At 39.6% G+C, this 26,826-nt stretch overlaps 1 protein-coding gene across 2 annotated transcripts in view; it reads left to right on the plus strand.

Moving 5' to 3' along the window:
- The window catches only part of ngly1 (N-glycanase 1), a 38,413-nt gene that overhangs the window by 6,404 nt on the left and 5,183 nt on the right, over positions 1-26,826 (plus strand). For both annotated transcript variants that reach the window (XM_072575236.1, XM_072575234.1), the window contains exons 3-9: positions 413-637; positions 1,163-1,325; positions 8,588-8,807; positions 15,530-15,651; positions 16,683-16,828; positions 22,530-22,640; positions 24,224-24,394. In XM_072575236.1, the coding sequence (XP_072431337.1) occupies positions 413-637; positions 1,163-1,325; positions 8,588-8,807; positions 15,530-15,651; positions 16,683-16,828; positions 22,530-22,640; positions 24,224-24,394 (1,158 nt within the window). The remainder of the gene's footprint in view (positions 1-412; positions 638-1,162; positions 1,326-8,587; positions 8,808-15,529; positions 15,652-16,682; positions 16,829-22,529; positions 22,641-24,223; positions 24,395-26,826) is intronic.

Consider the following 26,826-nt stretch of genomic DNA (forward strand, 5'->3'; position numbering starts at 1 on the left):
GGTATAGTCACAGTAGCAAGTGAACTGACAGGAATGGACTGCAAAACTCTAACAGAAGACAAGAACATAAATACATTATGCATTGTGCTTTTGAGTATAATGTTCTTTTATTCAGAATAAATATATTAATGCGATAGAAGATTTTTGTAAGGAATGAGAATGACTTTGAAATTGCAAGCTTTTAAAATCCGTAATTAGTTACTGTCCAATACATTGACTGATATTTGTTTTCATAAGGGATAATCTTCAAGGGGAAGTGGGGAACTGTCTTGTGTTTGTGTACTCTTAATTGGTTTGAATAAATATCCAAATTATGTAAGTTAGTATATGACAATACTGTCATTTAACAAAAAAATGAATTCCTATGAAACATGCTATAAATTAAATTTATTTATGATCTTTCAATCTGCAGGAGGAAACCCATCTTGTCTTTCCTAAAAATGGTTCAGTGGAAAAGCTGCAAAAAGTAAGAGACTTAATTGCTGCTGAAAGAAATCGTAGGACAACTGTTGATAAATCTATATCGCAACCACTTTCTGCAGCTGCCCAAGCCCAGCCAAGAGAGCCTGGAGCGTCCTTCCGTGCTATGCCATTTTTTAATGAAATTCCTTCTCCGCTATTGAGGCCAGTGACTGTGGTAAGATCTTTAAACAAAATTATTAAACATGGCTAGAATAGTTTAGAACAAACTAATGGAATAACTTAAAATCACTAGTTGAGGAGTCATTTAGCAAAACTGAATGCTTTGTAAATCATCTGTAAAGTAAAATCTATGAAATTGCTCTGCTAAGTCTCACTTTCATTATGTATTCACTTTCATTATGTGTTCTCTTAGTGACTATTGATCTAGACCTCTTAAGTCAGTGAAACCCTATTGCTGTGGTAACTGATATCTCTTGAAAGATGGTTGTCAAAAGTTATAGAGAGAAAGGGATGGAAGAATAGTATACTATACTCAGCTGTAGAGAATGCCATTTGTGACATCAGTGCTATCTCAATGATTATGGCAAGTCTGAAAAGATGGGTGTTTGACAAAACTCAAAATAATAAAGTGAAAAATGTGTACAAAGTAATTTAAAATTAAAATTAGTTAATTTGCATGTTTGATAGCATTTTGAATACAAGATAAATTTTTTAAAAAATTTTACTTGTATCCCTAAAGCCATCATCAAGGAGTTTCTTGGCAACTTTACAAACACATTTTCAGGACGTCTTAACGTATGAGGACACTACATTGCAAAGAAAAGCCCTGGCCTGTATTCCTTCTCAGGAACTGAGGAAAAGAGCTAATGAAAAGCTGTTGCATGCCATAAAATTGGATTCAGGTATGTTCTGTTTTAAAATAAAGTCCAACTTTATCCTTTTTTTTTTCTTGTGGTTGAGTGAAAGAATGACTCCTGTACCGTGCCACATTCTTTGAGCTAGAAGGGAGTGTTTGGGAGTCTACTTCTGCAAATGTATCTCTATATTGGAAAACATATGTGAAAATGACTATTACAATTCCAGTAGAGTCTTTATAACTTTTTAAAATAAGAGTTTAGAACCCTGAATTTATAGGTTAAAGATTTTTGACAAGATTTCATATTTTAAAACTGACTGTAACAATTGATTGAAAAATGGCAGTCTCAAATAAACACCGTTTAATCTTAATTGCAAAGTGCTTACTGATGCATATTTTGTAGAATTATTTTCTGCAAAGAATGGAGACTGGGTCAGTAAATATTTTCATGCTTGTTGGGTAGGGGTTGATAGAGACAAAGTGGAATTGAGGCCAGAATTGCATCAACTATGATATTAGAGTGGTGGAGCAGGCTTGAGGGCTGAATTACCTACTACATACCATTCTTCTGTCTTGATGTTACTGTTACAGTATGCAGTGTTTTAACAGTCCAGCATGCATCATCTGTGTGACCATTTTACTGCTTGTCCTAAGTGTGTCAATCACCAAGTTATGTCTGTTTTTACTTTTGGGCCATACGTAAATGATTCAATCCATTCTGAGGTGATTACTATAAAATAATGTTTCTGTGCTGTGAAAGAAACATAGAAAATAAGGGCTAACTCTACTGATCAACATGATGATCCTGTATCTCACTGTCATATTGTCACACTCTACTCTCACCCCTTGAGATTTCTAGCTTCCAAAATCAATCTACTTAAATGAATTCAGTGACTTGGTTACCACATACTTCTGGAGCAGAAAATTTCATGAGCTTACGACAGTGAGTGGAGCAATTTCTCCTCCTCCTTCGTTCAAAGTGATCTACTGTATACACTGAGACGGTGACTCCTTGTTCTGCCTTCCCTAACCTGGGGTAACATCATCCCTGCATCCAAACTGTTCAGCCCTGTTAGAATTTTAATTTAAAATTCCGGTGAATACTGTCCCTGTCGATCCAATCTCTCTACATATGATAAAATGCCTTCCCAATTATCAGTCTGGTGAATCTTCACTGCTCTTCCGCTATGGCAAGTATATATTTTAATAGATGAGACCAAAACTACACATAGACAAGTGTTGTCTCACCAAAACCCTGTACAGTGGTAGTAAGTTGTCATTGCTCCTGTACTTAAACCCTCTTGGGATAGAGGCATGTGCTTTCCTAGCTGTTCGCTGTACCTTTTTTTTTATGCTTGCTTTCAATGACTTTTTTTATACAGGACATTCAGGCGGCTTTAGACATTTACCTGTGCCAATCTGTCATGATTTAAATAATATTCTGCAAGTGTTTTCCCTACTATTTATCCACATTGTACTGCCTCTACCTTCTAAGGGAGTAAAGGCAGATAAATCTAGTGGCACTGATGATTTGCATCCTAGGATGTAGAAGTGGTAGTTATGGCGTTGAGGATGCATTGGTGTTGAAAAATCATTGGATTCTGGGGAACTACCAGAGGATTGGAAAACTGCCAATGTGCCACCGATATTCAAGAGGGAGGCAGGCATCTGTTTGCTGATTATTGGAAAGTATTGGACTCCACTATTAAGGGAGTAATACAGCATTTGGAAAATCATAACACAAGCAGAGCCAGCATGGCGTCATGAAAAGGAAATAGTGTGTGTTTAATTTATTAGCCTTTATTTTTTGAGTCTCTCGACCAGAATGGATGGAGGAGAACGAGTAGATGTGTTGTATTTTTAATTCCAAAAGCCGTTCAACAAGATACTTCACAAAAAGATAAGTTGTAAGAGCCTATGGTGTTGGAGACAGTATATTGGTTAATGGGCAGGAGACAGCAAGTGGAAATAAGAGGTTCTTTTCCAGGTTGGTGACCTATACCAGTGGGGCTGCACAGTCATCAGTGCTAGGAATGCATCTGTTTACAATATTAATGACTTGGAGGAAGGAAGTGAATGTACTGTAGCCAAATTTGCTGACAACACCAAAAAACCAATAGAAAGACATATTACAGGAGGGATACTAGCAGTTGATAAGTTATGTGGGCAAAAACTTGGTAAATGGCGCATAATGTACGAAAATGTGAAATTGTTCATTTTGGAAGCGAGAACAAAAGAACGGTGCCACTTAAATGGAGAAAATCTGTAAAAAGGTGAAAAACAAAGGGACTTGGGAGTACTTGTGCTGAATGCAGAGAAAGCTAATGGAATGCTGGTCCTTATTTCCAGGGAAGTTGGAATATAAGTAGAGAGATTTTACTGGAACTATACAAGGTGTTTGTGAGACCAAATGTGGAGTATTGAGCAGTTTTGGTTCCCTTTTTGTTTAAGGAAAGACATTATTTCATTGGAGGCAATCTGTCAATAAAATTACTAGAATGATCCTTTTGAATAGAGGGATTGTCTATGAGTATAGGCTACACAGATTGGGACTGTACCCACTGGAGTTTTGAAGAATGAGAGGTGATCTCATTGAAGCATATAGCATTGAACCTTAAGGGGCTTGAAATGGTTAATGCTGTGAGAATGTTTCCTGTCATGGAGAGTCTAGGGTCAAAGGGCTGTCAATGTAAGACTGAGATGAGGAGGAATTTCTTCTCTGAATGTTGAGTCTCTTTGGAATTCTTTGCCACAGAAAAGCCAGAACTATAGACTGGTGAGCCTGGAGTCAATGGTGGTTAAACTGTTAGAGGGGTTCTGAGGGGCAGGATTTATGTGCATTCAGAAAGGCAAGGATAGATTAGGGATGTCAGCATGGCTTTGTGTGTATGAAATCATGTCTCAGTTTTTTTTTTGAAGAGGTGACAAAGAAAATTGAAGGCAGGCCAGGAGATCTTGTCTCTATGGACTGCATCAAAGCATGTAGATCACATGGGATTCTTGGAGATAATCAATTGTGTACAAAACTAGCATGATAGTAGAGGTTTGTTTTTTGGACTGGAGGACTATGACCAGCAGTGTGCCACAACGATTGGTGCTGCGTCCACTGCTTTTCATCATTTATATAAATGATTTGGATGTAAATATGGGAGGTGTGGCTAGTAAATTTGCAGGTAACACCAAAATAGGTGGTGTTGTGGACAGTGAAGAAGATTCTCAGATTACAATGGGACCTTGATCAGAGGGACCAATGGGCCACAGAGTGGCAAATTTAGTTTAACTTAGATAAATGTGAGCTGTTACATTTTGGAATGGCAAACAGGACTCTGGCTAGTATTGCTGAACAAAGGGACCTAGGGGTGCAGGTGTATAGTTTCTTGAACATGGAGTCACAGATAGATTGGGTGGGGAGGAAAGCAATTGGCACACTTGCCTTCATTGGTCAGAACACTTTGGTATAAGTGTTGGGGTGTCATGTTGCAGTTGTACAGGAAATTGGTGAGGCCACTTTGGGAATACTGCTTTCAATTCTGACCGCCCTTCTATAGGAAGGATGTTGTTTTACATGGAAGGGTGCAGAAAGGATTTACCAAGATATTGCTGGGACTGGAGGGTTTGAGTTATAGGTAGAGGCTGAGTAGGGTGGTTTGTTTTTTTTTCCCTTGGAGCGTCTGAGGCTGAGGGGTGACCTTTATAGAGGTTTTTCAAATCATGAAGAACATTGGTAGGAATAGACGAGGTCTTTTTTTTTCTTCTTGGGTGGGGAGTCCAAAACTAGAGGACATTAGTCCTTTTTAAAATCTTTTCCCTTTTCACCCTAAACCTAAGGGGTAATGCAGAGAGTGGTGAATGTATGGAACTAGCTGCCAGAGGAAGTGGCGGAGGCTGGTACAATTACAATATTTAAAAGGCATCTTGATGAGTAGATGAATAGGAAGGGTTAGGAGGGATATGGGTCAAATGCTGGCAAATCTGACCAGGTCAGATTGAGATGTCTGGGCAACACTGACAAATTGGACCACAGGGTCTACTTCTGTGCTGTATAACTCTAAAACATCTTGGGGCCAGAGTCCTTCTGTATATTTAACACTCTGATAGATTCTTGTTTAACAAGGGGACCAAGGGTAATAGGGAAAATATAGGAAAGTGACAATGAGGAAAGTCAGATCAGCCATGCTCCTAATGAATGGCAAAGTGAACTTGAACAGATGAATAGCCGCCTCCTTTTCCTATTTCTTATGGTCTCCCCTTGCATCGACTTCTAGTTACATCCTTAAGCAAGTCTTGTCAAACCTGATTTCCATTTTATAAACCCTGTTGACTTTGTGTAATCCTGTCGATATTTTCTAAGTATCACTGTTATAATACTCCAGCATTTTCCCTTACACTGAGGTTAGGCTAACCTACCTACAATACCTAGTTTTCTTCCTTTATTTTTTAAATGTCAAGTTATATTTGCCACCCTCCAACCTGCTGGGACATCCAAAATCTCCAGAAGTTTGGAAGTTGACAAAGTACACATCCACTGTTTCCATGGCTGCCACCTTTTAACATCACTGGGATATTCAGCCACTTGGGATGTCAGTTTTCTATCCCAAGGTTTCCAAATGGGCAAGTGAATTTAAGGTATTTGATTGTACAATCTCTGTCTTGTTTCTCTGTTAAATGTTTTGTAAAATTGGTTGTATTTAAGAGAAGTCGTTTTCCCCTTCCTGAATGTGTATTTAATTCATTAGTGTATGATTTTACGAAACAAAATGATGGAATGTGCTCATTTATTGGCACTGGGATGCATATTTTATAATATATTCAAGACCAATCTAATTATTTTGGTGTTAAACTCCTTTTATCTGAATTGAGATTTATAATCCAACACAGGTGAGGGCCAACTGGCCCAATTTATCTATGTCAACTCTTTGAATTAGCTCTCCAATTAGTACTCCCTCCTCGTAGCTCTGCAAATTTATACATTTACATTTTGAAGGTTATAAGTAAATTTGCTTCCATATGATAGGGTATTCCAAATTGTTTTTTTAAGAAAGTTTCTAATACTTGCACCAATTATTTTAAATCTGTTTAATTAGATATTTTAATCCATCTATCACTGGATAGAGTCTCTCTTTGTTGACACTATCAGGACTATTTAATAATCTCTTAAACATAACATTTCTGCTCTATTTAGAGCAACCTTACCTGGTTTACTCTGTCCATTTCACCAAAGTCCTTTATCCCCTGTAGCATTTTAGGAAATCTCCTCTGCACCCCCGTCTAAGGTGTCAATAACAAGAATTAGATTAAATCTAAACATATGAATTAGGAGCAGGAGCAGTATCCTCCTCTTTTTTTTGTGTTTGAGGCCTATGTATGGTAGGAACATCTGGAACCAGAAGTCAGTGCTGTGCTTGGTGTGCTGATGGTACAACCTTGGGAGTGCTTGCATGTCTTTGACTCCGGTGTTAACCAGGAATTTGGCTACCTGTGCTTTAAAAGTATTCAATGACCCTACCTCAGCTCTCTGGGGAAGCAAGTTCCAAATCGCCCAACCCTCGGAGGGTTCCTCCTGATCTCCATCTTTAATGGGAGACTTAATAGAATAAAATTTACCTCCCTTTTTCTCCCACAAGGGGTCACATCCTTTCAGTATCAACCCCCTCAAGTCCTTTTGGGTTTTATGTGCTTAAATATGATCACCTCTTGTTCTTTGAAATTCCAAAGGATGCAGCCTGCAACTATCCAACCTCTCCTTGTACAATAAAACACCCCACCCTCCATTCTGGGTGTCTGTTGAGCCTGAGCAATGTTTCATTAAGATTGAGCATAAAATGTTTGCTTTTTGTACTGTTTATTTTGGTATTAAAGGCAAGATCTATAGGCTTTTTAAAACCATCCTTCTCAAGTTGCACTAATCTTTGAAGATAGAAAAAATACAAACCAGGTATTTTTGCTCTTTTCATGTTAAAATTATACGGTTGAGCTTATTTTGCCATTTCGTTTTGCTCAGTAAAACTCCACAAAGTGAGTGTCTTATTTCTGCTGTCTGTTACTTTACTTTTTATAATTCATTCTTTGGATGACAGCATGCATAGTTAAGTCAGCATATGTTTTCTGTCCCTAATTGACCTTGTGTGTTGGAGAGCCACTTTTCTGAATATAATTTGTGGCCTGTGAGGCCACTTCAGTCATGTTTCTCCTCATTACATTATTGTGCCTAGCTTGTTGGAATCTCTTGCTCTCCCCCTTTTACTATTTGCTATATTTTTGAGCATTGTGCCAAATGTGATGTTTTAAATTCAGACCTATTTGCCTAACTGTAGATAATTTGTTAAGAAGTGGTCCAGTTGCTGACCCCTGGTGGACATCATTGTATACTTTCTTTCATGCTCGCCATTACTCTTTTGGTCTTAACCAATTTCAGATCAAAGCTGCTACTGCACCATTAGTTGCCTGGCCTTCAATTTTGATAATCACTTTTTTCTTTTCATTTTTCCACTGCTGTCTATCTAAAGGCATGATATTTCAGAGAAACAGTATGATTTTGCTGCATTTAATAATATTCTGCAGTTGATCATATTTGTAAGTCTGTAACAGGCACAACTTGTTTCCAATATCTTTCAGTAGGAAGAAGCGCTTTTTTAAAAAAAAATCCTTCTACATGTCATTAGCCTGAATCTCAACCCCCTAATGGTAGACTGGTAAACTGATTTTCTCCAGATTTCTACTTTTGGTCCTATGTAGTTTGGATGGTCGTGTCTAGAATTTATGCTGTTACAAGTTTCACTTTCAGAGTCATGAGAGTGCACACCTTCTTGCCACACCAAAGTGTGATAGTGTAGAAAATCTATGAAATATTGACAAATTTATGCCAATATTGGCACTAAATCATTTCCAAGGACTTTTAATCTTATCTAATTTCTTAAATGAAACGGAGAAGCTAATTATTCTAGCTCAGTCATAGCCTGAGAGGAAAAGAAAGGTATTGTGAAAGTGTACCTTAACCTAGGTGTTGTTTTTTTATGAATTTTTTTCGAAGGCATTGTTTCCGGGAATCTACCTGTCTGTGTGATAAGCAATTGCATGGATTACATTTGGCTATCTGCTTGGTATTGTTGTTTTCTTGATTTGTCATGGACCAGCAAGAGGAGCACTATGTGGTAATTCTGCTTTCTGCCATAACTCTGATTTACTTTGCAGGGAGCCCTCTTCCTAGTGTCTCCTGTAGCCAATCTTGATTCTTGCTGTAGAGCTATCTTGTAAAATATTGAGGTTACAGAAGAACCCATATAAATTTAATATCTATCTATCGTCTAGGGGCCACAGTAAAGCTGGAAGATTTTCTGTTATTGGAGCTTCTGCAGTGGTTTAAACAGGACTTTTTCCAATGGGTAGATGCTTTGCCCTGTAACAATTGTGGAGGAGCAACACAGGCATCAGGTTCACTTTCACCGTCCAGTGAAGATCTAAGATGGGGTGCTCAAAGAGTTGAAAATCATCTTTGCAATAAATGTCACACCTCCAATCGATTTCCAAGGTACACATCTCTATAAAGTAAGGTTTGTGTAGAAGAATAACATAATTCAACCAGCAGAATTCACTTTCAGATTTGTGTACTATAATCATTTAGCTGACTGAGACACTGTGTACTTTGTACTTTGTTTAGGGCACATTGGATATTAATTTTATAAAATGCCTTCCTTGCCATTCAAATCTTCAGCTAAAAAGTGCAGCAAGTAATAATTCTTAAATGTAAATTTGGCTTCAAGTATTAATCGGTTTCCATTTGTTCTTATTTATATTAGGGAGAGGAATAAGAACCTTTTTTTGAATGGATTGTTTTCACAATAAAAGCAGTTTGCTACCCTTCCTGAATCTATTGTATTCCTTGATTATTTGATTAGAATATAAGTAAGTCCCAGTAGTTTCAGAAATAAGACACGCAAACCTTTTCCACTGTATTGCACACTGCTTTTAAGTAGGTTTGTCTTTGAAATAATTACAATCTTGGAGTTTCACCCACCAGCAATTTCATTACAACACAACATCTGGGAATCTGAAATAAAAGCAGAAACTTCTGAAAATACTCAACAGGTCTGGGAACAGGTAGTTAGTTCAGAAATGAGATCTTGCCTTATTGGACTTGGGACTGTCCCTAACAAACTATGATAAGTTTTTTATTAACTGGCACCTATGGGACCAGAAGTTTACTGGTTGATTGAATATTCCAGTTGATCAAAAGGTCCATGTAAACATTCTAAGGAAAGGGTAATACAGGGAGTATACATACTTTTTTACAGTATAAAACATTTAAATAAAACTTATCAGCAGAAATCCTTCTCATTCAGACCATAAACTGACTACTTGGATCATCATAATGTAGTAAATGTCCGGTATTCCAGGTAATTTTTGCTGGTTCCTTGAGTGCTGGTTAAAACAAGGTTTGCTGTATTTACACACACTTCCTACAGATGATGACCTAAATAGTGAGATTAAATTTTTGTTCACAGGATGCGGCCATTACTGACAAAGCTAGCACTTATTTCCTGTCCCTGTTATCCTTTGAAGGTGTGGTCACCTATGTTCTTGAACCTCTGTAATCTTTGTCAGCTGTTTTGCTATCTTCCCATCTAGTGAACCTGTTCTAGAATCTAGGCAATTCAAGATTAGGACCAATGTATTCATTAAAACTGAAGTCGTTGCTTTTAAAACTATGGAATGTAGGCTGTCAGTCTATAATGATTTATCAGCTTTTATCCCTGTTTGTTCTCAAAAAACTCATAACAGTTTACAAAATGCATTCCTGGCACTGTACCCTTGATTATGTCTTTGAGTCTTCTGGTATGAAAAAGGATATAAAATACTTAATGTCTACCATTTACTTCCTGTTATAAATACTTCCAGTATTTGTCTCTAAGGAACCCACATTTTCGCTAATCTTTTCTATATTGTAAAAACTCATGATCTTTTCAAAATACTGCATAATTTGCTTTCAATCTGTTTCCTCTGAGTGTTACTTGAACGTGCTATTTTTGTTAAAATTTGCAGTCTTCAAATTTATTGCACTTTGTAACAATATTGTAAGGCTCATTTAAACTAAAACTACTCTTCTCCTAGCTGGTCCTGATTGTACCACTTTTTGCCCATGGATTTTTTTCTTCCATTAAATGAATATGTTTATTTAAAAATTATGAATGATTTATTTACTGCTTAAATGTCATTATCTTTTAATCCAGTTTCCAAATCTATATTGCCCAGTTTTCCCTCGCTCCTCTGTAATCAGCTTTGTTTGAATCCCAGACCTTTAATTTTTGTCTCAACCACATCATACTAAAATTCTATGAAATTCATCACATGTCAATCATTCTTCACTAAGGAATTGTTACTAGTGAAATTACTTATTATGTGGTCTCTTCCACAAAGCTAGATCCAAAATACCCTCATTACTTGTTAGTTGCTCAAGATATTGTTTTATTCGTGTTTGTTTGTTTGTTTGACATTGAAAAAGGCAAACATTTTTCAGAGAAACTATCTTCTATTGTCGCTGTTGTCTGAGACTGCCCTCTGTTGAGTCTGATGGTTACAAACTTTGCTGTCCCTTGTCTTCTCCTTGGCCTAATCATCTTGTCCCTGATGCCCACTTCCTTTTCTGGGTTTTTAATGTGCTATCCAAGACCCAGCAATCTGATTGAATGTTTGTGGATACAGTGCCAGTCACTCCCTCCAATACTGAGCTGAGTAGCAGTACTGTGTAGTATCTACAAGAGGTATTGCAGAAATTCATCAGCATTCCTTAGTACCTGCCAAACTCACGACCACTAACGTCTACAAGGACAAAGGCAGCAGATATGAGATCACTACTTGCCTGCAAGTTCTCTTTCAAGCCACTCGCCATTCTGCTTTGGAAATATCATAATTCTTTCAGTGTTAGAAGTTAAGTCTGAATAGAACTTAGAATCCCTACAGTGTAGAAACAGGCCCTTTGGCCCAACAAGTCCACACCAACCCTCAGTAACCCACCTAGACCAATACCTTACCCTATGTTTACCCCTGACTATTGCACCTAACCTACACATTCCTGAATACTATGGGCTATTTAGCTTGGCCAATTCACCTAATCTGCACATCTTTGGATTGTGGGAGGAAACCAGAGCACCCAGAGGAAACTCATGCAGACACTGGGAAAATGTGTAAACTCTACACAGACAGTCACCCCAGGTTGGAATCAAACACTGGTCCCTAGCACCGTGAAGTAGCAGTGCTAACCACTGAGCCACCATGCTGCCGAGTTGTCAAAATATTGGAATTCCTTCCCTAAAAACACACAGTCTCCCCACAGCAAATGGACTGCAGAGATTCAAAAGGAGAACTCTCATCACCTCCAGGGCAACTAAGAATAGGCAATAAATGTTGGCTTAATCGGCAGCACCCATATCCCATGAAGAAATTTTTAAAAACTCTTGCTTCAAAGAGTATCATTTCACAACATTGAATTGAATATTATGTTTCTGATTGTATTTGCACTGTTGTTTTAGGACTGTATATAAGCAGTCAAATTTAAGTGATATTACTAATGCTTTACTTCATTGCCGGGTTATTGAGTATGAGTTGGCAGGTCATATTACAGTTGTAGAGGACTTTGGTTCAGCCACATTTGGAATACTGCGTACAGTTCTGGTCACCACATTACCAAAAGGATGTGGATGCTTTGGAGAGGGTGCAGAGGCGGTTCACCAGGATGTTGCCTGGTATGAAGGGCGTTAGCTATCGAGAGAGATTGAGTAGATTAAGATTATTTTCCTTAGAAATATGGAGGTTGGGGGGTGGGGAACCTGGTTGGGATCTACACAATCATGAGCGGTGTAGACAGGGTGGATAACAAGAAGCTTTTCCCCACAGTGGGGGACTCAATTACTAGGAGTCACAGGTTCAAGATGAGAGAGGAAAAGTTTAAGGAAGATGTGCAAAGAAAGTTCTTTATGCAAAGGATGGTGGGTGCCCAAAACTTCTACCAGGAGAGGTGGTAGATGCAGGCATGAAAGTGTCATTTAAGATGTCTCTAAACATAGACATGAATAGGCAGGGAGCAGAGGGATACAAATCCTTTAGAAAATAGGCAACAGGTTTAAAGAGAGGATCTGGATTGCGCAGGCTTGGAGGGCCGAAGGGCCTGTTCCTGTGCTGTAATTTTGATTTTTGTTTTTATTCTGTCCTGTTCTCAGTGCCTTTTAAAGTGGGCCAAGAATTAACTGCTTTTAAGCAATTGGCATTTAATTGGGTTAAGCATCATTGTTTCCAACAGCAGTTGTGCTCTATTTTCCCAATTAAATTAGCTTGTAGCTAACTACAGAATTGTTCGTATCACAAATAAAATTAGATTAGATTAGATTACCTACAGTGTGGAAACAGGCCCTTCGGCCCAAATGCAAACATGAACCACAATTCCAGCGTGTCTACTATAGAATTTCTAAATTTTGACTTCCACTTCAAAGCTACTTCATTGTGAACTTATCAATAAGCACCCGTAGCTTGTTATCTACATTCTAGGCTGTTAACGAGATTGTTACAGAAATGGTGAACACATTGCTTTTGATCTTCCAGAGTTCCCTAAATTCACAAACCAAATCCATGAAGTGGGAGATAGAAAATAAAGTCCATGCAGGTGAAAAGAAAGCAATGTCATGGGCTGAGATACCAGAAATTGAGGAATATCACGTTCTTAAGGTTGTAGGGCTGAAGGAGGGAGACCTTGAATGGATTTGAACGTAATCATTTTGGAGTCGAGGTATTGATAGGTCAGCAAGCCTGGGGGGGATGGGGAAGAGGAACTTGATGCAGCTTATTATACTCGTAGTATAATAATGAATGAAATGTAGTTTTATGGAAGGTGGAATTTGGGAGTTCAACGAGACAAGGCTTGCAGTTGTCAAGTTTGGAAGTGAAAAACAATGGATGAGTGTTGCAGCAGCAGTGGGAATAACTATGGATGACTCAGTAGTCCCCGTGCTGAAGAAAATATGTGATCAGAAGCTCAGCTCGGAGTCGAGGATGTTGAGATTGGTAATAGTTTTATTCAGCTCAAAGTAATGAGGCATTAGAATTTTTATTGGGGCCTGTTGCAAGAATTGGCTGTATATGAGAAATTGATTCAGGAATAATGGAGTTGGAGTTGAATTACCACATGAGGTGTTGTAACTATGATTAAATAAGTTTGAATTGAACAAAGCAGAGAAAACTCCATCCCATAACAATGCACAGTGGGAGAGGGATGCTGGAATAGGATTACGTAGAATTGTTTACCAGCACAGAAACTCACCACTTCACTAACATGTCACCATTAGTGCTTCACTCAAACCTTCTTCCATCTAATTTACATGAACTGAGGACTAACCTTTTTTTGAGGAAGAGGTGACAATAATAGAAATGTGTGGGAAGGTGATGCTGTGAAAGATGAGCAGACTGTTTATGCTGTTGGCTATTTAAATTCAGGAATGGTCCCCAATTCAGGAAAGCGTCGGGTGGATTCCGCAGAAAGGCAGTACTCTCCAAAAGATGCTAAGGAAGACTGGAGAAAAACTAATGATGGACATGTTCAGGATGGGGATCTATAGAAAATTTAAGCTTTGTTGGTAATGGGAAGGTTGATTGTGCTGAAGGCAGCTGAGTAGATGATCTTGATCTTAGTTATAAATAAATCTAAGTTCTATTTGTTGAAAGGGCAGGGAGCGATGGGTTTAAGAGGACAGTTGTTACTGGTGGAGAAAAGTCAGGTGGATGTTTACACTTCACCATGATATATGGTGCTTAGATTTTGGTGAAGGCAACGGAACACTAACGCATGATATGGCCTAGACAGATCTCTCGATGAATGATCAAACTAGTTGTGTGCAAGATAAATTGAAATCTGCAACCCTTGAGCTTGACTGGCTAACCAGGAATTTTCTTGAGCAAAGAGTATCATTGGGACTGGTAAAGGAGAGTGATAGGATTAATGGAGTAGGCAAGGAAGTAAATGAGAATACATCAACTCCAGGAGTATCATTCCTAATGGAGGAACTAGAGTTATAAAGATGTACAATACAGAAACATTTGGCCCATATCCTTTAAACCCTTCCTATTCATATATCCATGCAGATGCCTTTTAAATGTTGCAATTGTATCAGCCTCCATTACTTCCTCTGGCAGCTCATTTCAGACATTCACCACCCTCTGCATGAAAAAGCTGCCCCTTAGATCCCTTTTAAATCTTTCCCCTCTCGCCCTAAACCTATGTCCTCAAGTTCTGAACTCCCTTCTCTTCGCCTCCCCCACTCCAGGGAAAAGACCTTGCCTACTTACCATATCCATGCCTTTCATGATTTTATAAGGTCACCCTCAGCTTCTAATGCTCCAGGGAAAAGAGCCCCAGCCTATTTGGCCTCTCCCAATAGCTCAAATCCTCCAACCCTAGCAACATTCTTATAATCTTTTCTGAACCCTTCCAAGTTTCATAACATCCTTTTGATAGGAGGGAGACCAGAATTGCAGACAGTATTCCAAAACTGGCCTAACCAAAGGCAAGACAGTTGGAAGTTAATGACTTGGAGGGATTTTATTCAGGGTTTGAAATGTGAAATGAAATAATGGATGGATGTATGAAAATGACTAGAATTGGCCTCCTTGTAATTAGGAATCAAGACTAAAATAGTAAGGCTAAAGATGGAGCCATGAACAGCGGCAAGGAAGTTTTATAAGAAGAGGCAGGATCAGGAAGGACAGCAGAACAATGTACATAAAAAGAGAATATTTGCAGAAGATTAGTTGCTCATGCTACATGTTGATTTTGATTTTACTACTTGTGCTTTTCCCACATAGTAAATTGAATGTTGATTTACGTTGACTGTACTGATGTTGGATCACTCTAGTAATATAGACACAATGTGCCACCATTTTCAGGAAGTTGAAATAATTCTAACCGTTCACTTTTGTTATCCAGAGGAACCTCGATTATCTGGCATATGATTATCTGAATATTGGATTATCCGGCAAGATCACAAGGTCCCGGTGATGGGCTAAACTATGTTACCTGGCATTTGGTTATCTGGTATTCAATTAACTGAACAAAATATTCCCTGCCAGTGTCCTTTAGATAATGAGGTTCCTCTGTAATCTGCTTTTGTGTACGTGAAAATATTTTTTTGAAAGTTTATTCTCAGTCAAATTTGTTTACACAAGTTTGACAGTACGTTAACTTTGTCTTTTATGCTCTCAAATATGTAGGTATAATCATGCTGAGAAGTTATTGGAAACCAGGAGGGGACGTTGTGGAGAGTGGGCCAACTGTTTCACACTTTGCTGCAGAGCCATGGGATTTGAAGCCAGATATGTTTGGTGTACAACAGGTAAAATACTGTGTATTTGTAAAGTGCAAATTTAATAGTGAAGATGGTGTTTACTTTTCAAAATGACAGCTATTTTGTACTAATTTCAAGAAATTATCAGAATAACTGAGTAGTGGTTTTCTAACATTCAGACAGTTAATTTATGGCAGAACAGGATAAACATAATGTTTCACTTTTCTGCATAACATCATGCCATTTCAAGCTTTTGTATACATATTTTGCTGAAAAATATACATTTACTTGCTAAAATAAAGAGAGAGCTCAAACATCTGTTATCATTTATGCTAATGTAGAGTTAATTATAACATTGTTACAGTTACACCACACCCTCAAAATTAATTTCTAACCTTTCCAATAAATGGACTTGTAACATAATCACTACTTTCCTCATTTCTTAATCTTGCTGTAGTCTGTGCCGAGAAAATGGATTTTTTTTTTGCTAATCACCCTTCTTTCCCATAATGTGTAATGTTGTCACACTTTCTTCTATTCATAGACTTGCCTTTGGATTTACCTGATACCATTCCTAAAAAAACAAATGTCCTATGCATAAATGTCTAATGCCAATTGTTATATTCTTTATTTGGTTATGGGTTTTTTTTTATGTCCATTCAACTTTGACTCAGCATGTTTGCCTCTGAGTTAAAACTGTGTTTAATTCATGGCTATGTTAATTACATATTTTTAAAGATTTTGAGAATAAAACTACACAAATACTTGCAAATTCTAATGCACTCCAATCCCTGGCATCAGCCTTTTGTAAAATTAACCAAAATCTGATAATATAAAATAATTGCTCAATAGCTAACTGCTTTAACTGCAATTTAAATTCAATCAGGTGTAGTTGATAGGTTCTTTTTGGCATTGTTCCGAATGAACTGCGGAGGTGGGGTCATCCACAATATTGGACGTGTGAAGTAAGAAAACAACAGGAATATTCGAAAGTCCTTTCACCTAGTTCAGTTTGTTATTGCAGCTGTAAGCAGAAGGCTAGTTTTGATAATGTAACTTGATATTCGTTGTCTTTTCAGATCATGTATGGACTGAGGTATACTCAAACTCCCAGAAGAGATGGTTGCATTGTGATCCCTGTGAAAATGTCTGTGATAAACCACTCCTGTATGAAGTTGGATGGGGAAAAAAGCTGTCTTATATTTTTGCATTTTCAAAGGATGAGGTAAGTTTATGCTTAAATAAATCCTGATTAGATGACAATCCCTTGAATCTATTGCTTGATAACAATGACTTTAAAGGACTTGTGAATTGTGTTCCTCTGGTCTTTAACATGATGCAGGTTCTGGGAATAAGGGGAGACATGGCAGTAGCAAAGTACTAATAAATACTATTTGAATCAGTTGTTTACTTTTTCATCGGTGGATTAAAATCTTATTTAGCAGTTAAATAAATAACGTACTTGATATTCACAATGTGACTTTATCTAGAATATTGCGTGCAATTCTGGTCTCCTTCCTATCAGAAAGATGTTGTGAAACTTGAAAGGGTTCAGAAAAGATTTACTAGGATGTTGCCAGGGTTGGAGGATTTGAGCTGTAGGGAGAGGCTGAACAGGCTGGGGCTGTTTTTCCTGGAGCGTCGGAGGTGAAGGGTGACCTTATAGAGGTTTACAAAATTGAGAGGCATGGATGGGATAAATAGACAAAGTCTTTTCCTTGGGGTCTGGGAGTCCAGAACTAGAGGGCATAGGTTTAGGGTGAGAGGGGAAAGATATAAAGGAGACATAAGGGGCAACCTTTTCACGCAGAGGTTGGTATGTGTATGGAATGAGCTGCCAGAGGATGTGGTGGAGGCTGGTACAATTGCAGCATTTAAGAGGCATTTGGATGGGTATCTGAATAGGAAGGGTTTGGAGGGATATAGGCTGGGTGCTGGCAGGTGGCACTGGATTGGGTTGGGATATCTGGTCGGCATGGACAGGTTGGACCGAAGGGTCTGTTTGCATGCTGTACATCTGTATGACTCTATTTATCTATCTTTATTTATGTTCACATTTTAAATCTGTTCTGTCCTGACCCTACATCTAAATTTTTTCATTTATTGTATCTGGAAGTGTAGTCTTGGTTGACTTTCCCAATCAGACTATGAGAATATGGAAACATGTTAAACTATTTATTAGCTATCGCATTTAGCAATATAGTGAGGGATAAGCTCATATCATGAATGACAGGTAACCTGCTCTAACAAAGGGAAGCTCACTTATCTCCCTGATATCAATAGCACCATGGTGTCCAAAATTGTCACCATTAGCATCTTGATGGCCCAACTGATCAGGACCTGATTGTACCAATCATATCAATATAACTACCAAAAGGAGGGTAAAAGCTTCAGCAAGTCTCTAATTTCACCACAAGGGCTCTTGATCATATACAAGGCTCAATTCAGGAATGTAGTGGACTACTGGTTATTTTCTGAGTGGGTTTAACTGCACCATTTCAAAAACTGTTCCAAGTAGGGTAACTCATTGGTGCCTTTGTCATTTGACTAATATCTATATCTTCAATCACTGCTACTGGACACAAATTTTAGTGAATCGTTTACAGTATTCAATGTAATCACTTCATCACGGTCCTACATTTTGACTTCTAGTAAGACAAGAACTTTAATATTGGGGAAACACCTCATCTCCAAGCCATGCCCTAACCTGATTTAACATAAATTAACATTCCTCCATCCCAGGATTTCCCAAACTATCACCATTGTGAGGACATCATTGACACAAGGATTATGGCAACTCAGCAAAGCACACAACCAATTTCTATTTGCCTCAAATGTAGTTTTTGTCAGTTCAACAAAGATATTTTTAAACAACCTGTTCAAACATGTTATGACACACCTCTGGAGTAGGATAGCACGGACTTTGTTTTATCTGAAGATCTGTTTGAACAATCCTAGTGCCATTCAACTGATCTATCCCTCCAATTTTCATAAATGAGTCAATCATTAAGGATATTCTGCATTACTGTGAACCATTTCACTGAGGCATAGACTTCATCAAAGTTATTGTGCAAGGGTTACTTAATTTCAAACTTTCACTACAACGTGTCATTTTGTAGCCATCTCAGTTCTGATGCACTAATGCATATCCAGGGTTGCTGTATCAATTAGGACTTTTTATTTTCTCTTATACAGCTTCAAACAGCTCTCAAAATTAGTCGAATAGCATCGCTGTAATCGAATAATTGTTGGGAAATTTGCTTTAAGATCTGTTCATTAAGGACAAAGGGAAAACTAGGGAGAGAGTAGGGCCGCTCAAAGATCAGCAAGGCAGCTTGTGTGTGGAACAGCACAAGGTGGGGGAGATATTAAACGAGTATTTTGCAAGAGTGTTTACTGTGGAGAAGGACATGGAAGATTATAGAATGTGGGCAAATGGATGGTGTCATCTTGAAAAATGTCCACGTTACAGAGGAGGGAAGTGCTGGATGTCTTGAAACTCATAAAGGTGGATAAATCCCCAGGACCTGATCAGGTGTACCCTGGAACTCTGTGGGAAGCCAGGGAAGTGATTGCTAGGCCTGTTACTGAGATATTTGTATCATCAATAGTCACAGGTGAGGTGTCAGAAGACTGGAAGTTGGCTACTGTGGTACCACTATTTAAGAAAGGTGGTAAGGAAAAGCCAGGGAACTACAGACTGGTGAGCCTGACAGGCAGGTTGTTGAATGGAATCCTGAGGGACAGGATTTGCATGTGTTTGGAAATGTAAGGACTTATTAGGGATAGTCACCGTGGCTTTGTGCATGGGAAATCATATCTCACGAACTTGACTGAGATCTTTGAAGAAGTAACAAAGAGGATTGATGAGGGCAGAGTGGAGAATTTGATCTATGTGGACTTCAGTCAGGCATTCGACAAGGGTCCTCATAGTAGACTGATTAGCAAGGTTACCTCACATGGAATTACAGGGAGAACTAGCCATTTGGATACAGAATGGGCTCGAATGTAGAAGACAGGGTGGTGGTGGAGGCCTGTGACCAGTGGAGTGCCACAAGGATCGGTGCTGGGTCCGCTGTTTTTTGTCATTTATATAAATGATTTGGATGTGAACACAGGGGGCATATTTAGTAAGTTTGCAGATGACACCAAAATTGGATGTGTAGTGGTCAGTGAAGAAGGTTACTTCAGAATACAATGGGATCTTGATCAGATGGGCCACTGGGCTGAGGAGTGGCAAATGGAACTTAATTTAGCTAAATGTGAGGTGCTGTATTTTGGAAAGGAAAATCCGAGCAGGGCTTATACATTTAATGCTTAGGTCCTGGGGAGTGTTGCTGAACAAAGAGACCTTGGAGTGCAAGTTCATAGTTCCTTGAAAGTGGAGTCACAGGTAGATAGGATAGTGAAGAAGGCATTTGGTATGCTTTCCTTTACTGGTCAGAGCATTGAGTACAGGAGTTGGGAGGTCATGTTGCGGCTGTACAGGACATCAGTTAGGCCACTTTTGGAGAACCGTGTGCAATTCTGGTCTCCCTCCTATGGGAAGGATGTTGTGAAATTGGAAAGGGTTCAGAAAAGATTTACAAGGATATTACCAAGGTTGGTGTACTTGAGCTATAGGGAGAGGCTGAATAGGCTGGGGCTGTTTTCTGTGGAGTGTCGGAGGCTGAGGGGTGACTTTCTAGAGGTTTATAAAATCATGAGGGGCATGGATAGGGTAAATAGACAAAGTCTTTTCCCTGGGGTGAGGGAGTCCAGAACTAAAGAGCATAGGTTTAGGGAGAGGGTGAAAAATTTAAAAGGGACCTAAGGGGCAACATTTTCAAGCAGAGGGTGGTACGTGTATGGACTAAGGTGCCAGAGGAAGTGGTGGAGGCTGGTAAAATTACAACATTTAACAGGCATCTGGATGGGTATATGAATAGGAAGGATTTAGAGGGATATGGACCAAGGACTGGCCAGTGGGATGAGATTAGGTTGGGATATCTGGTCAACATGGACAAGTTGGACTTAATGGTCTGCTTCTGCACTGTACATATCTCTGACTCTTGTCAAATATTTACTCTCATAATGTCTTGCTGCAATCTCAATTTCAGTTTCTGAAGGTAAAGGTTTGCAGACCTCAAAGTTTATAGCACAGAATCAATTAGCCATCTATGCCAGATCTGTCTGGACCATGTCAAGAATTACCAGGCCAAGGACTCTTCTACCAAATTGCTGAGTGTTCTTGGGTTATCCTGAAATACTCAGTTAATTATTAGTTTCTTCTTATCTTACGTATGTTACAAAATTCTTTTTCCTTCCACTCGCATCTCTACCGACACAAGTTTGACACTGAGACTAAAATTATCTGTTCTGCTGCATCACTGTTTCTAGCCCTCGAATTGTGTATTTCTGTATTTGCATCCTATCTGCCCTTTCAAACCCATCTTGTCCATTAGATCTACTTCCTATTCTCCTTCCGTTTTAAATCTGCTGACACCAGCTTTTTCTGAAAAAATCCATTACACCTTGTCTCCAACTTGCCTTTCCTTGAAAAATCCATGTGTGTTTTGCCTCTTAAGTCCATTACTATCTTTTCACAAATCCAGTTTAAGAGCTTGTTTTCAGCACTGATGCCACCTTTATGTATGTCATAATATGACTGTGACTGTGGTACTTTTTGTTTGTCCTTCTCCACCTCTCTAAATTTGATATGGTCAATTACTTCATATTTGTTTAATTTCTCTTTGTTTTTCAGATGACTTTGACTAGTTTCATTCTTCACATTTCAATCATAACCATAGTGTCTTAATGCCACAGTTTCTCATACTGATCCTATATCCATTCCTCTTATCCAAGGATCTATTCTTACAGAGATGAGGAGAAACTACTTCACCCAGAGAGTGGTGGCTGTGTGGAATGCTCTGCCCCAGAGGGCAGTGGAGGCCCAGTCTCTGGATTCATTGAAGAAAGAATTGGATAGAGCTCTTAAAGATAGTGGAGTCAAGGGTTATGGAGATAAGGCTGGAACAGGATACTGATTGGGAATGATCAGCCATGATCATATTGAATGGTGGTGCAGGCTCGAAGGGCTGAATGGCCTACTCCTGCATCTATTGTCTATTGTCTATACTAGTTGTAAGTTACATGCTGCTACATACCATCAGCCAAGATATGATGCAAGATTCCAAGTGTAACTCGTAACACTTGACTCACCCTCAACAATTCCAATTTTCAACTTTTCTACTGCCTGTGTATTTAACATGTAGACTTGGATGAGCTATGGTTTCCTCCTTTTTCAATATTGGGAAGCTCTGACCACACTGCAAATTCTGTTCTGTCTCACTCATTACATGCTCGACCCTGACCATACTCGCAATGTCTGAAGCCGTACACAGTTTGCAATCTGCAGTCATTTGTGACTTCTACACCTTTATCTCCTCCATCTCCATGACTTAAATTGCTGAGTTTGAATCTTGTCTAAACTTATCTACCGCTGAAGCTATTATCTATGTTGTCATCTCTAGATTCAACTGTTCCAATGCTTTGCTGGTCATTCTCGCATCTTTTTTTTCCCTGCATAAACTTGAGCTTATTGAAAACTTTACTGTCTTCAACCACCTTGTCATGTCTGCCAGTCCAACCATGTTTCAAATTTAAACTTCTCATCTTCATGTGCAAATTAATTTCAGTTCAATTGTGGCCTTGCCCTTGTCTGTTTCTGTAACTGTTACCAGCCCTACAGACCTCCAAGAATACTCTTTATTCTTTTGAACTCTAGACCTTTGTGCAACCCACCTTTCTTTACCATTACTATTTGGTGGCCAGATCTCATCTATCCAGACCCAGGATTCTAGAATTCCCTCCCAAAGCTTCTCTCTCCTTTAAGTCTCTCAATAAAACTTTCCTGTTTGACAATGCAGCTCCTTATATCATTTCAGTTGGTTGATGTTACCTGGAGATACTCCTGCAAGCATAAAGAGCTTCTGACTCGCAGAACCAAACTCCACGAGGGATTACTGCGAGAAACTATTAATAAGTTAAATTCTGAGGTCAGTGTCTCACTTTGTTTGCATGCTAGTTTCAATGCTATGTGTGAATGCACATGTGTATTCATGATTTTATTTCTTGAGAAATGATATATAAATTGTCTATGCAAAAGGTAACAAGCCACCGGTTCCTACAAGTAATATATACAATGAACTCTTGATTCAAAGTCAATTCTTGCAATTAACTGACTTTGAACTTTTGAGCATTTATTTTCCAATTTGCTGTTTGTGTTGCTTAATATAAGTTACAGCGTTGTTTGTTAAACTCAGTTTGAATCAGTTTCAGTTGATTCAATGTCTTAAGAAAATGTAAATGTAATGTTACTAATAGTTCAATTATTTATGATACTCTTCCAAAAAGTACATCTTTCATTTCCTGCTCTCAAACCAGGTCTCTTACAGATGCATTCTTAAATCTCTCAAATTTAGCCTTCTGTATAAACAGGAAATGGTCAGGAATCAACTTCAGTCCTGCCTCAACAGCACTTTCCTATCCTAATAAGCCCCCACTTCCTTAGTGCCCAAAAATTTATTCAGAACGGAGATTGGAATACTCATCGACTCAGCATCCATAGCCCCGTAGTATTGAAAATTCTAAAGATTTGCAATGCTTTGAGTGACAAATTTTCTCCAGATCGGTGTGCTAAATAGCCAACACCATGTTCCAGCTTTGGAACCAACCTCTCAGCATCTGCCCTGTTAGGCCCCTTCTTTTATTTCCTGACAAAATTTCAATGACATCCCCCTATGATTCTTCTGAACACCAGAGAATAGAAGACAATTACATTTTAACTTCTCTCTGAGGCCAGTCCTCCGATCCTTGGGATCAGTCCAGTGAACTTCAGTTGCACTTCCTTTAAGACAAATATTTCTATTCTTAAGTAAAAATATCAAAACTAACTTCAAAAGCCCATAATTAGATCATTTGGAGGATTTGAGCTATAGGGAGAGGCTGAATAAGCTGGGGCTATTTTCCGTGGAGCGTCGGAGGATGAGGGGTGACCATGTAGAGGTTCATAAAATCATGAGGGACATGGATAGACAAAGTCTTTTCCCTAGAGTGAGGGAGTCCAAAACTAAAGGGCGTAGATTTAGGGTGAGGGGCAAAAGATATAAAAGGGACCCAAGGGACAATTTTTTTCACGCAGAGGTTGGTGCATGTATGGAATGAGCTGCCAGAGTAAGTAGAGGAGGCTGGTACAATTGCAACATTTGAAAGGCATCTGGATGGGTATTTGAATAGGAAGGGTTTAGAGGGACAAGGGCCTAGTGCTGGCAAATGGGATTAGATTAGGTTGGGATATCTGGTCGGCATGGACGAGTTGCACTTAATAATCTTTACCGTGCTGTACATCTCTATGACTTCTTTATTCCTACTCTGACCCCCTTGCAATTAAGTTAATGTACTATTTGCATTCCTAATTACTTGCTGTTCCTGCATTAAACCTAATCAGTAAGATATTTATTGAGTGGGATTTATTTAATAAAATTTGTCGTATAAAATGAATGAAACAGTTTGGGAAACACCACTAATCTGTTTGATAAAGTTGAAACTTGGTTCCATGTACATTGTTTTATAATTTCAGAGAAAACACTTCCTTCCACAAGACAGGAAACAGGAGCTTTTGGAAAGGCAGATTGTTGAACTTGTAGAATTCATTTCACCAAAGACCCCAAAACCAGGAGAACTTGGTGGGAGGACATCAGGTTCTGTATTTTGGAGAGTAGCCAGAGGAGAAACTGGAGCCCTTGTTCAGGTTGGTAATGATTTAAGTTGCTGCTTAAGCTTAACTTCTAATTCAAGGCATTGTATTCAGATTATTAGAATCATAGAATCCCTACAGTACAGAAAGAGGCTTTTTGGCTTTTGAGGCAAAAGTGTCTATTCCTGATGAAGGGCTTTTGCCCGAAATGCCAATTTTCCTGCTCCTCGGATGCTGCCTGACCTGCTGTGCTTTTCCAGTACCACTCTGATCTAAACCCTCTTTTTGGCTCTTTAAGTCTGCACTAACCCTCCGAAGCTCATCCCACCCAAATCCAACTCCTTACCTCATCCATGTAAAAATCTTCGAGGAGAAAGTGAGGACTGCAGATGCTGGAGATCAGAGCTGAAAATGTGTTGCTAGAAAAGCGCAGCAGGTCAGGCAGCATCCAAGGAACAGGAGAATCGACGTTTCGGGCATCAGCCCTTCTTCAGGAATGAGGAAAGTGTGTCCAGCAGGCTAAGATATTGACATGGACATTTATTATAAACCAACTGACTCCCACAGCTACCTAGACTACACCTCCTCCCACCCTGCCCCCTGTAAAAATGCCATCCCATATTCCCAATTCCTTCGTCTCCGCCGCATCTGCTGCCAGGAGGACCAGTTCCAAAACCGTACCATCCAGATGGCCTCCTTCTTCAAGGACCGCAATTTCCCCCCAGACGTAGTCGACGATGCCCTCCACCACATCTCTTCCACTTCCCGCTCCTCCGCCCTTGAGCCCCGCCCCTCCAACCGCCATCAGGACAGAACCCCACTGGTCCTCACCTACCACCCCACCAACCTCCATGTCCAACGTATCATCCGCCGTCATTTCCGCCACCTCCAAATGGACCCCACCACCAGGGACATATTTCCCTCCCTTCCCCTATCAGCATTCCGAAAAGACCACTCCCTCCGTGACTACCTCGTCAGGTCTACAACCTCCACTCCCGGCACCTTCCCCTGCAACCGCAAGAAATGCAAAACTTGCGCCCACACCTCCCCCCTTACCTCCTTTCAAGGCCCCAAGGGACACTTCCATATCCGCCACAAATTCACCTGCACCTCCACACACATCATCTATTGCATCCGCTGCACCCGATGTGGCCTCCTCTATATTGGGGAGACAGGCTGCCTACTTGCGGAACATTTCAGAGAACACCTCTGAGACACCCAGACCAACCAACCCAACTACCCCGTAGCCCAACACTTCAACTCCCCCTCCCACTCCACCAAGGACATGCAGGTCCTTGGACTCCTCCATTGCCAGACCATGGCAACACAACGGTTGGAGGTAAAGCGCCTCATCTTCTGCCTGGGAACCTTCCAACCACAAGGGATGAACTCAGATTTCTCCAGTTTCCTCATCCCCCCCCCCCCCCCCGCCACCTTGTCTCAGTCAAATCCCTCGAACTCAGCACCGCCTTCCTGACCTCTCCGCCCCCACCCCACTCCAGCCTATCACCATCACCTTAACCTCCTTCCTCCTATCGCATTCCCAACATCCCTCCTCCCTACCTTTTATCTTAGCATGCTGGACACGCTTTCCTCATTCCTGAAGAAGGGCTGATGCCCAAAACGTCGATTCTCCTGTTCCTTGGATGCTGCCTGACCTGCTGCGCTTTTCCAGCAACACATTTTCAGCTCATCCATGTAACCCTGCATTTACCATGGCTAACCTTCCTATCCTGCACACCCTGGACGCTATGGATAATTTAGGCCAATTCACCTAACCTGCACATCTTTGGACTGTGCATGGAAACCAGAGCACCAGGGTGAAACCTCTGCAGACAAGGGGAGAATGTGCACACTCCATACAGATAGTCGGGCGTGGGTAGAAAAAAACTGTGGGACAGCAGTGCTGCCCTATTAAAAGCTGTACATTTTGATTTAAAAGTCTGTATGCCTTGACTTGGAGTCAGGGAAAAAAAAGGGTTGCTGTTTTTGGTTGCTGTTGTGGCCTACCTGTGAGGATATCAGTTGAACAAAATCTACTTTGTGTTTGTTCTTCTGACTAGATGTTAGCCTCCCTAGCTGGGACTGTGGATGAAAAATAGCAGTTGTATTAAGATATGTGCTCCTCTCACACATAGGAACACAGAAATATAAACTAGCCCCTTGTCTTGATTTTTGTTCTCCCCAACTACAAGTTTAATTGGGCCAAGCCATCTCACTCATATCAATGCTGTCAATCTTGATCCACAGACCTGTAAATTACAGCATTTCAAGTGTTTTTCAAATACTCCTTAAATGCATTTGGGGATTCTGCTTCTATCACCCTTTTAGAAGTTGACTTCCAGATGCTGACCACCCTATGGATGAATTGTTTTCTTTTTCTAATTCAGCTTTAGTCTCTCTACCAACTACTTTTAAATCTTAGCAAGTTTTGAGAAGATTTGTAGCTCAGGTTGAGGTTCTGGATGTAGGTTTGCTTGCTGAGC

Source organism: Chiloscyllium punctatum, chromosome 8 (assembly GCF_047496795.1).
Source record: "Chiloscyllium punctatum isolate Juve2018m chromosome 8, sChiPun1.3, whole genome shotgun sequence".
In the NCBI taxonomy this organism is placed as follows: Eukaryota; Metazoa; Chordata; class Chondrichthyes; order Orectolobiformes; family Hemiscylliidae; genus Chiloscyllium; species Chiloscyllium punctatum.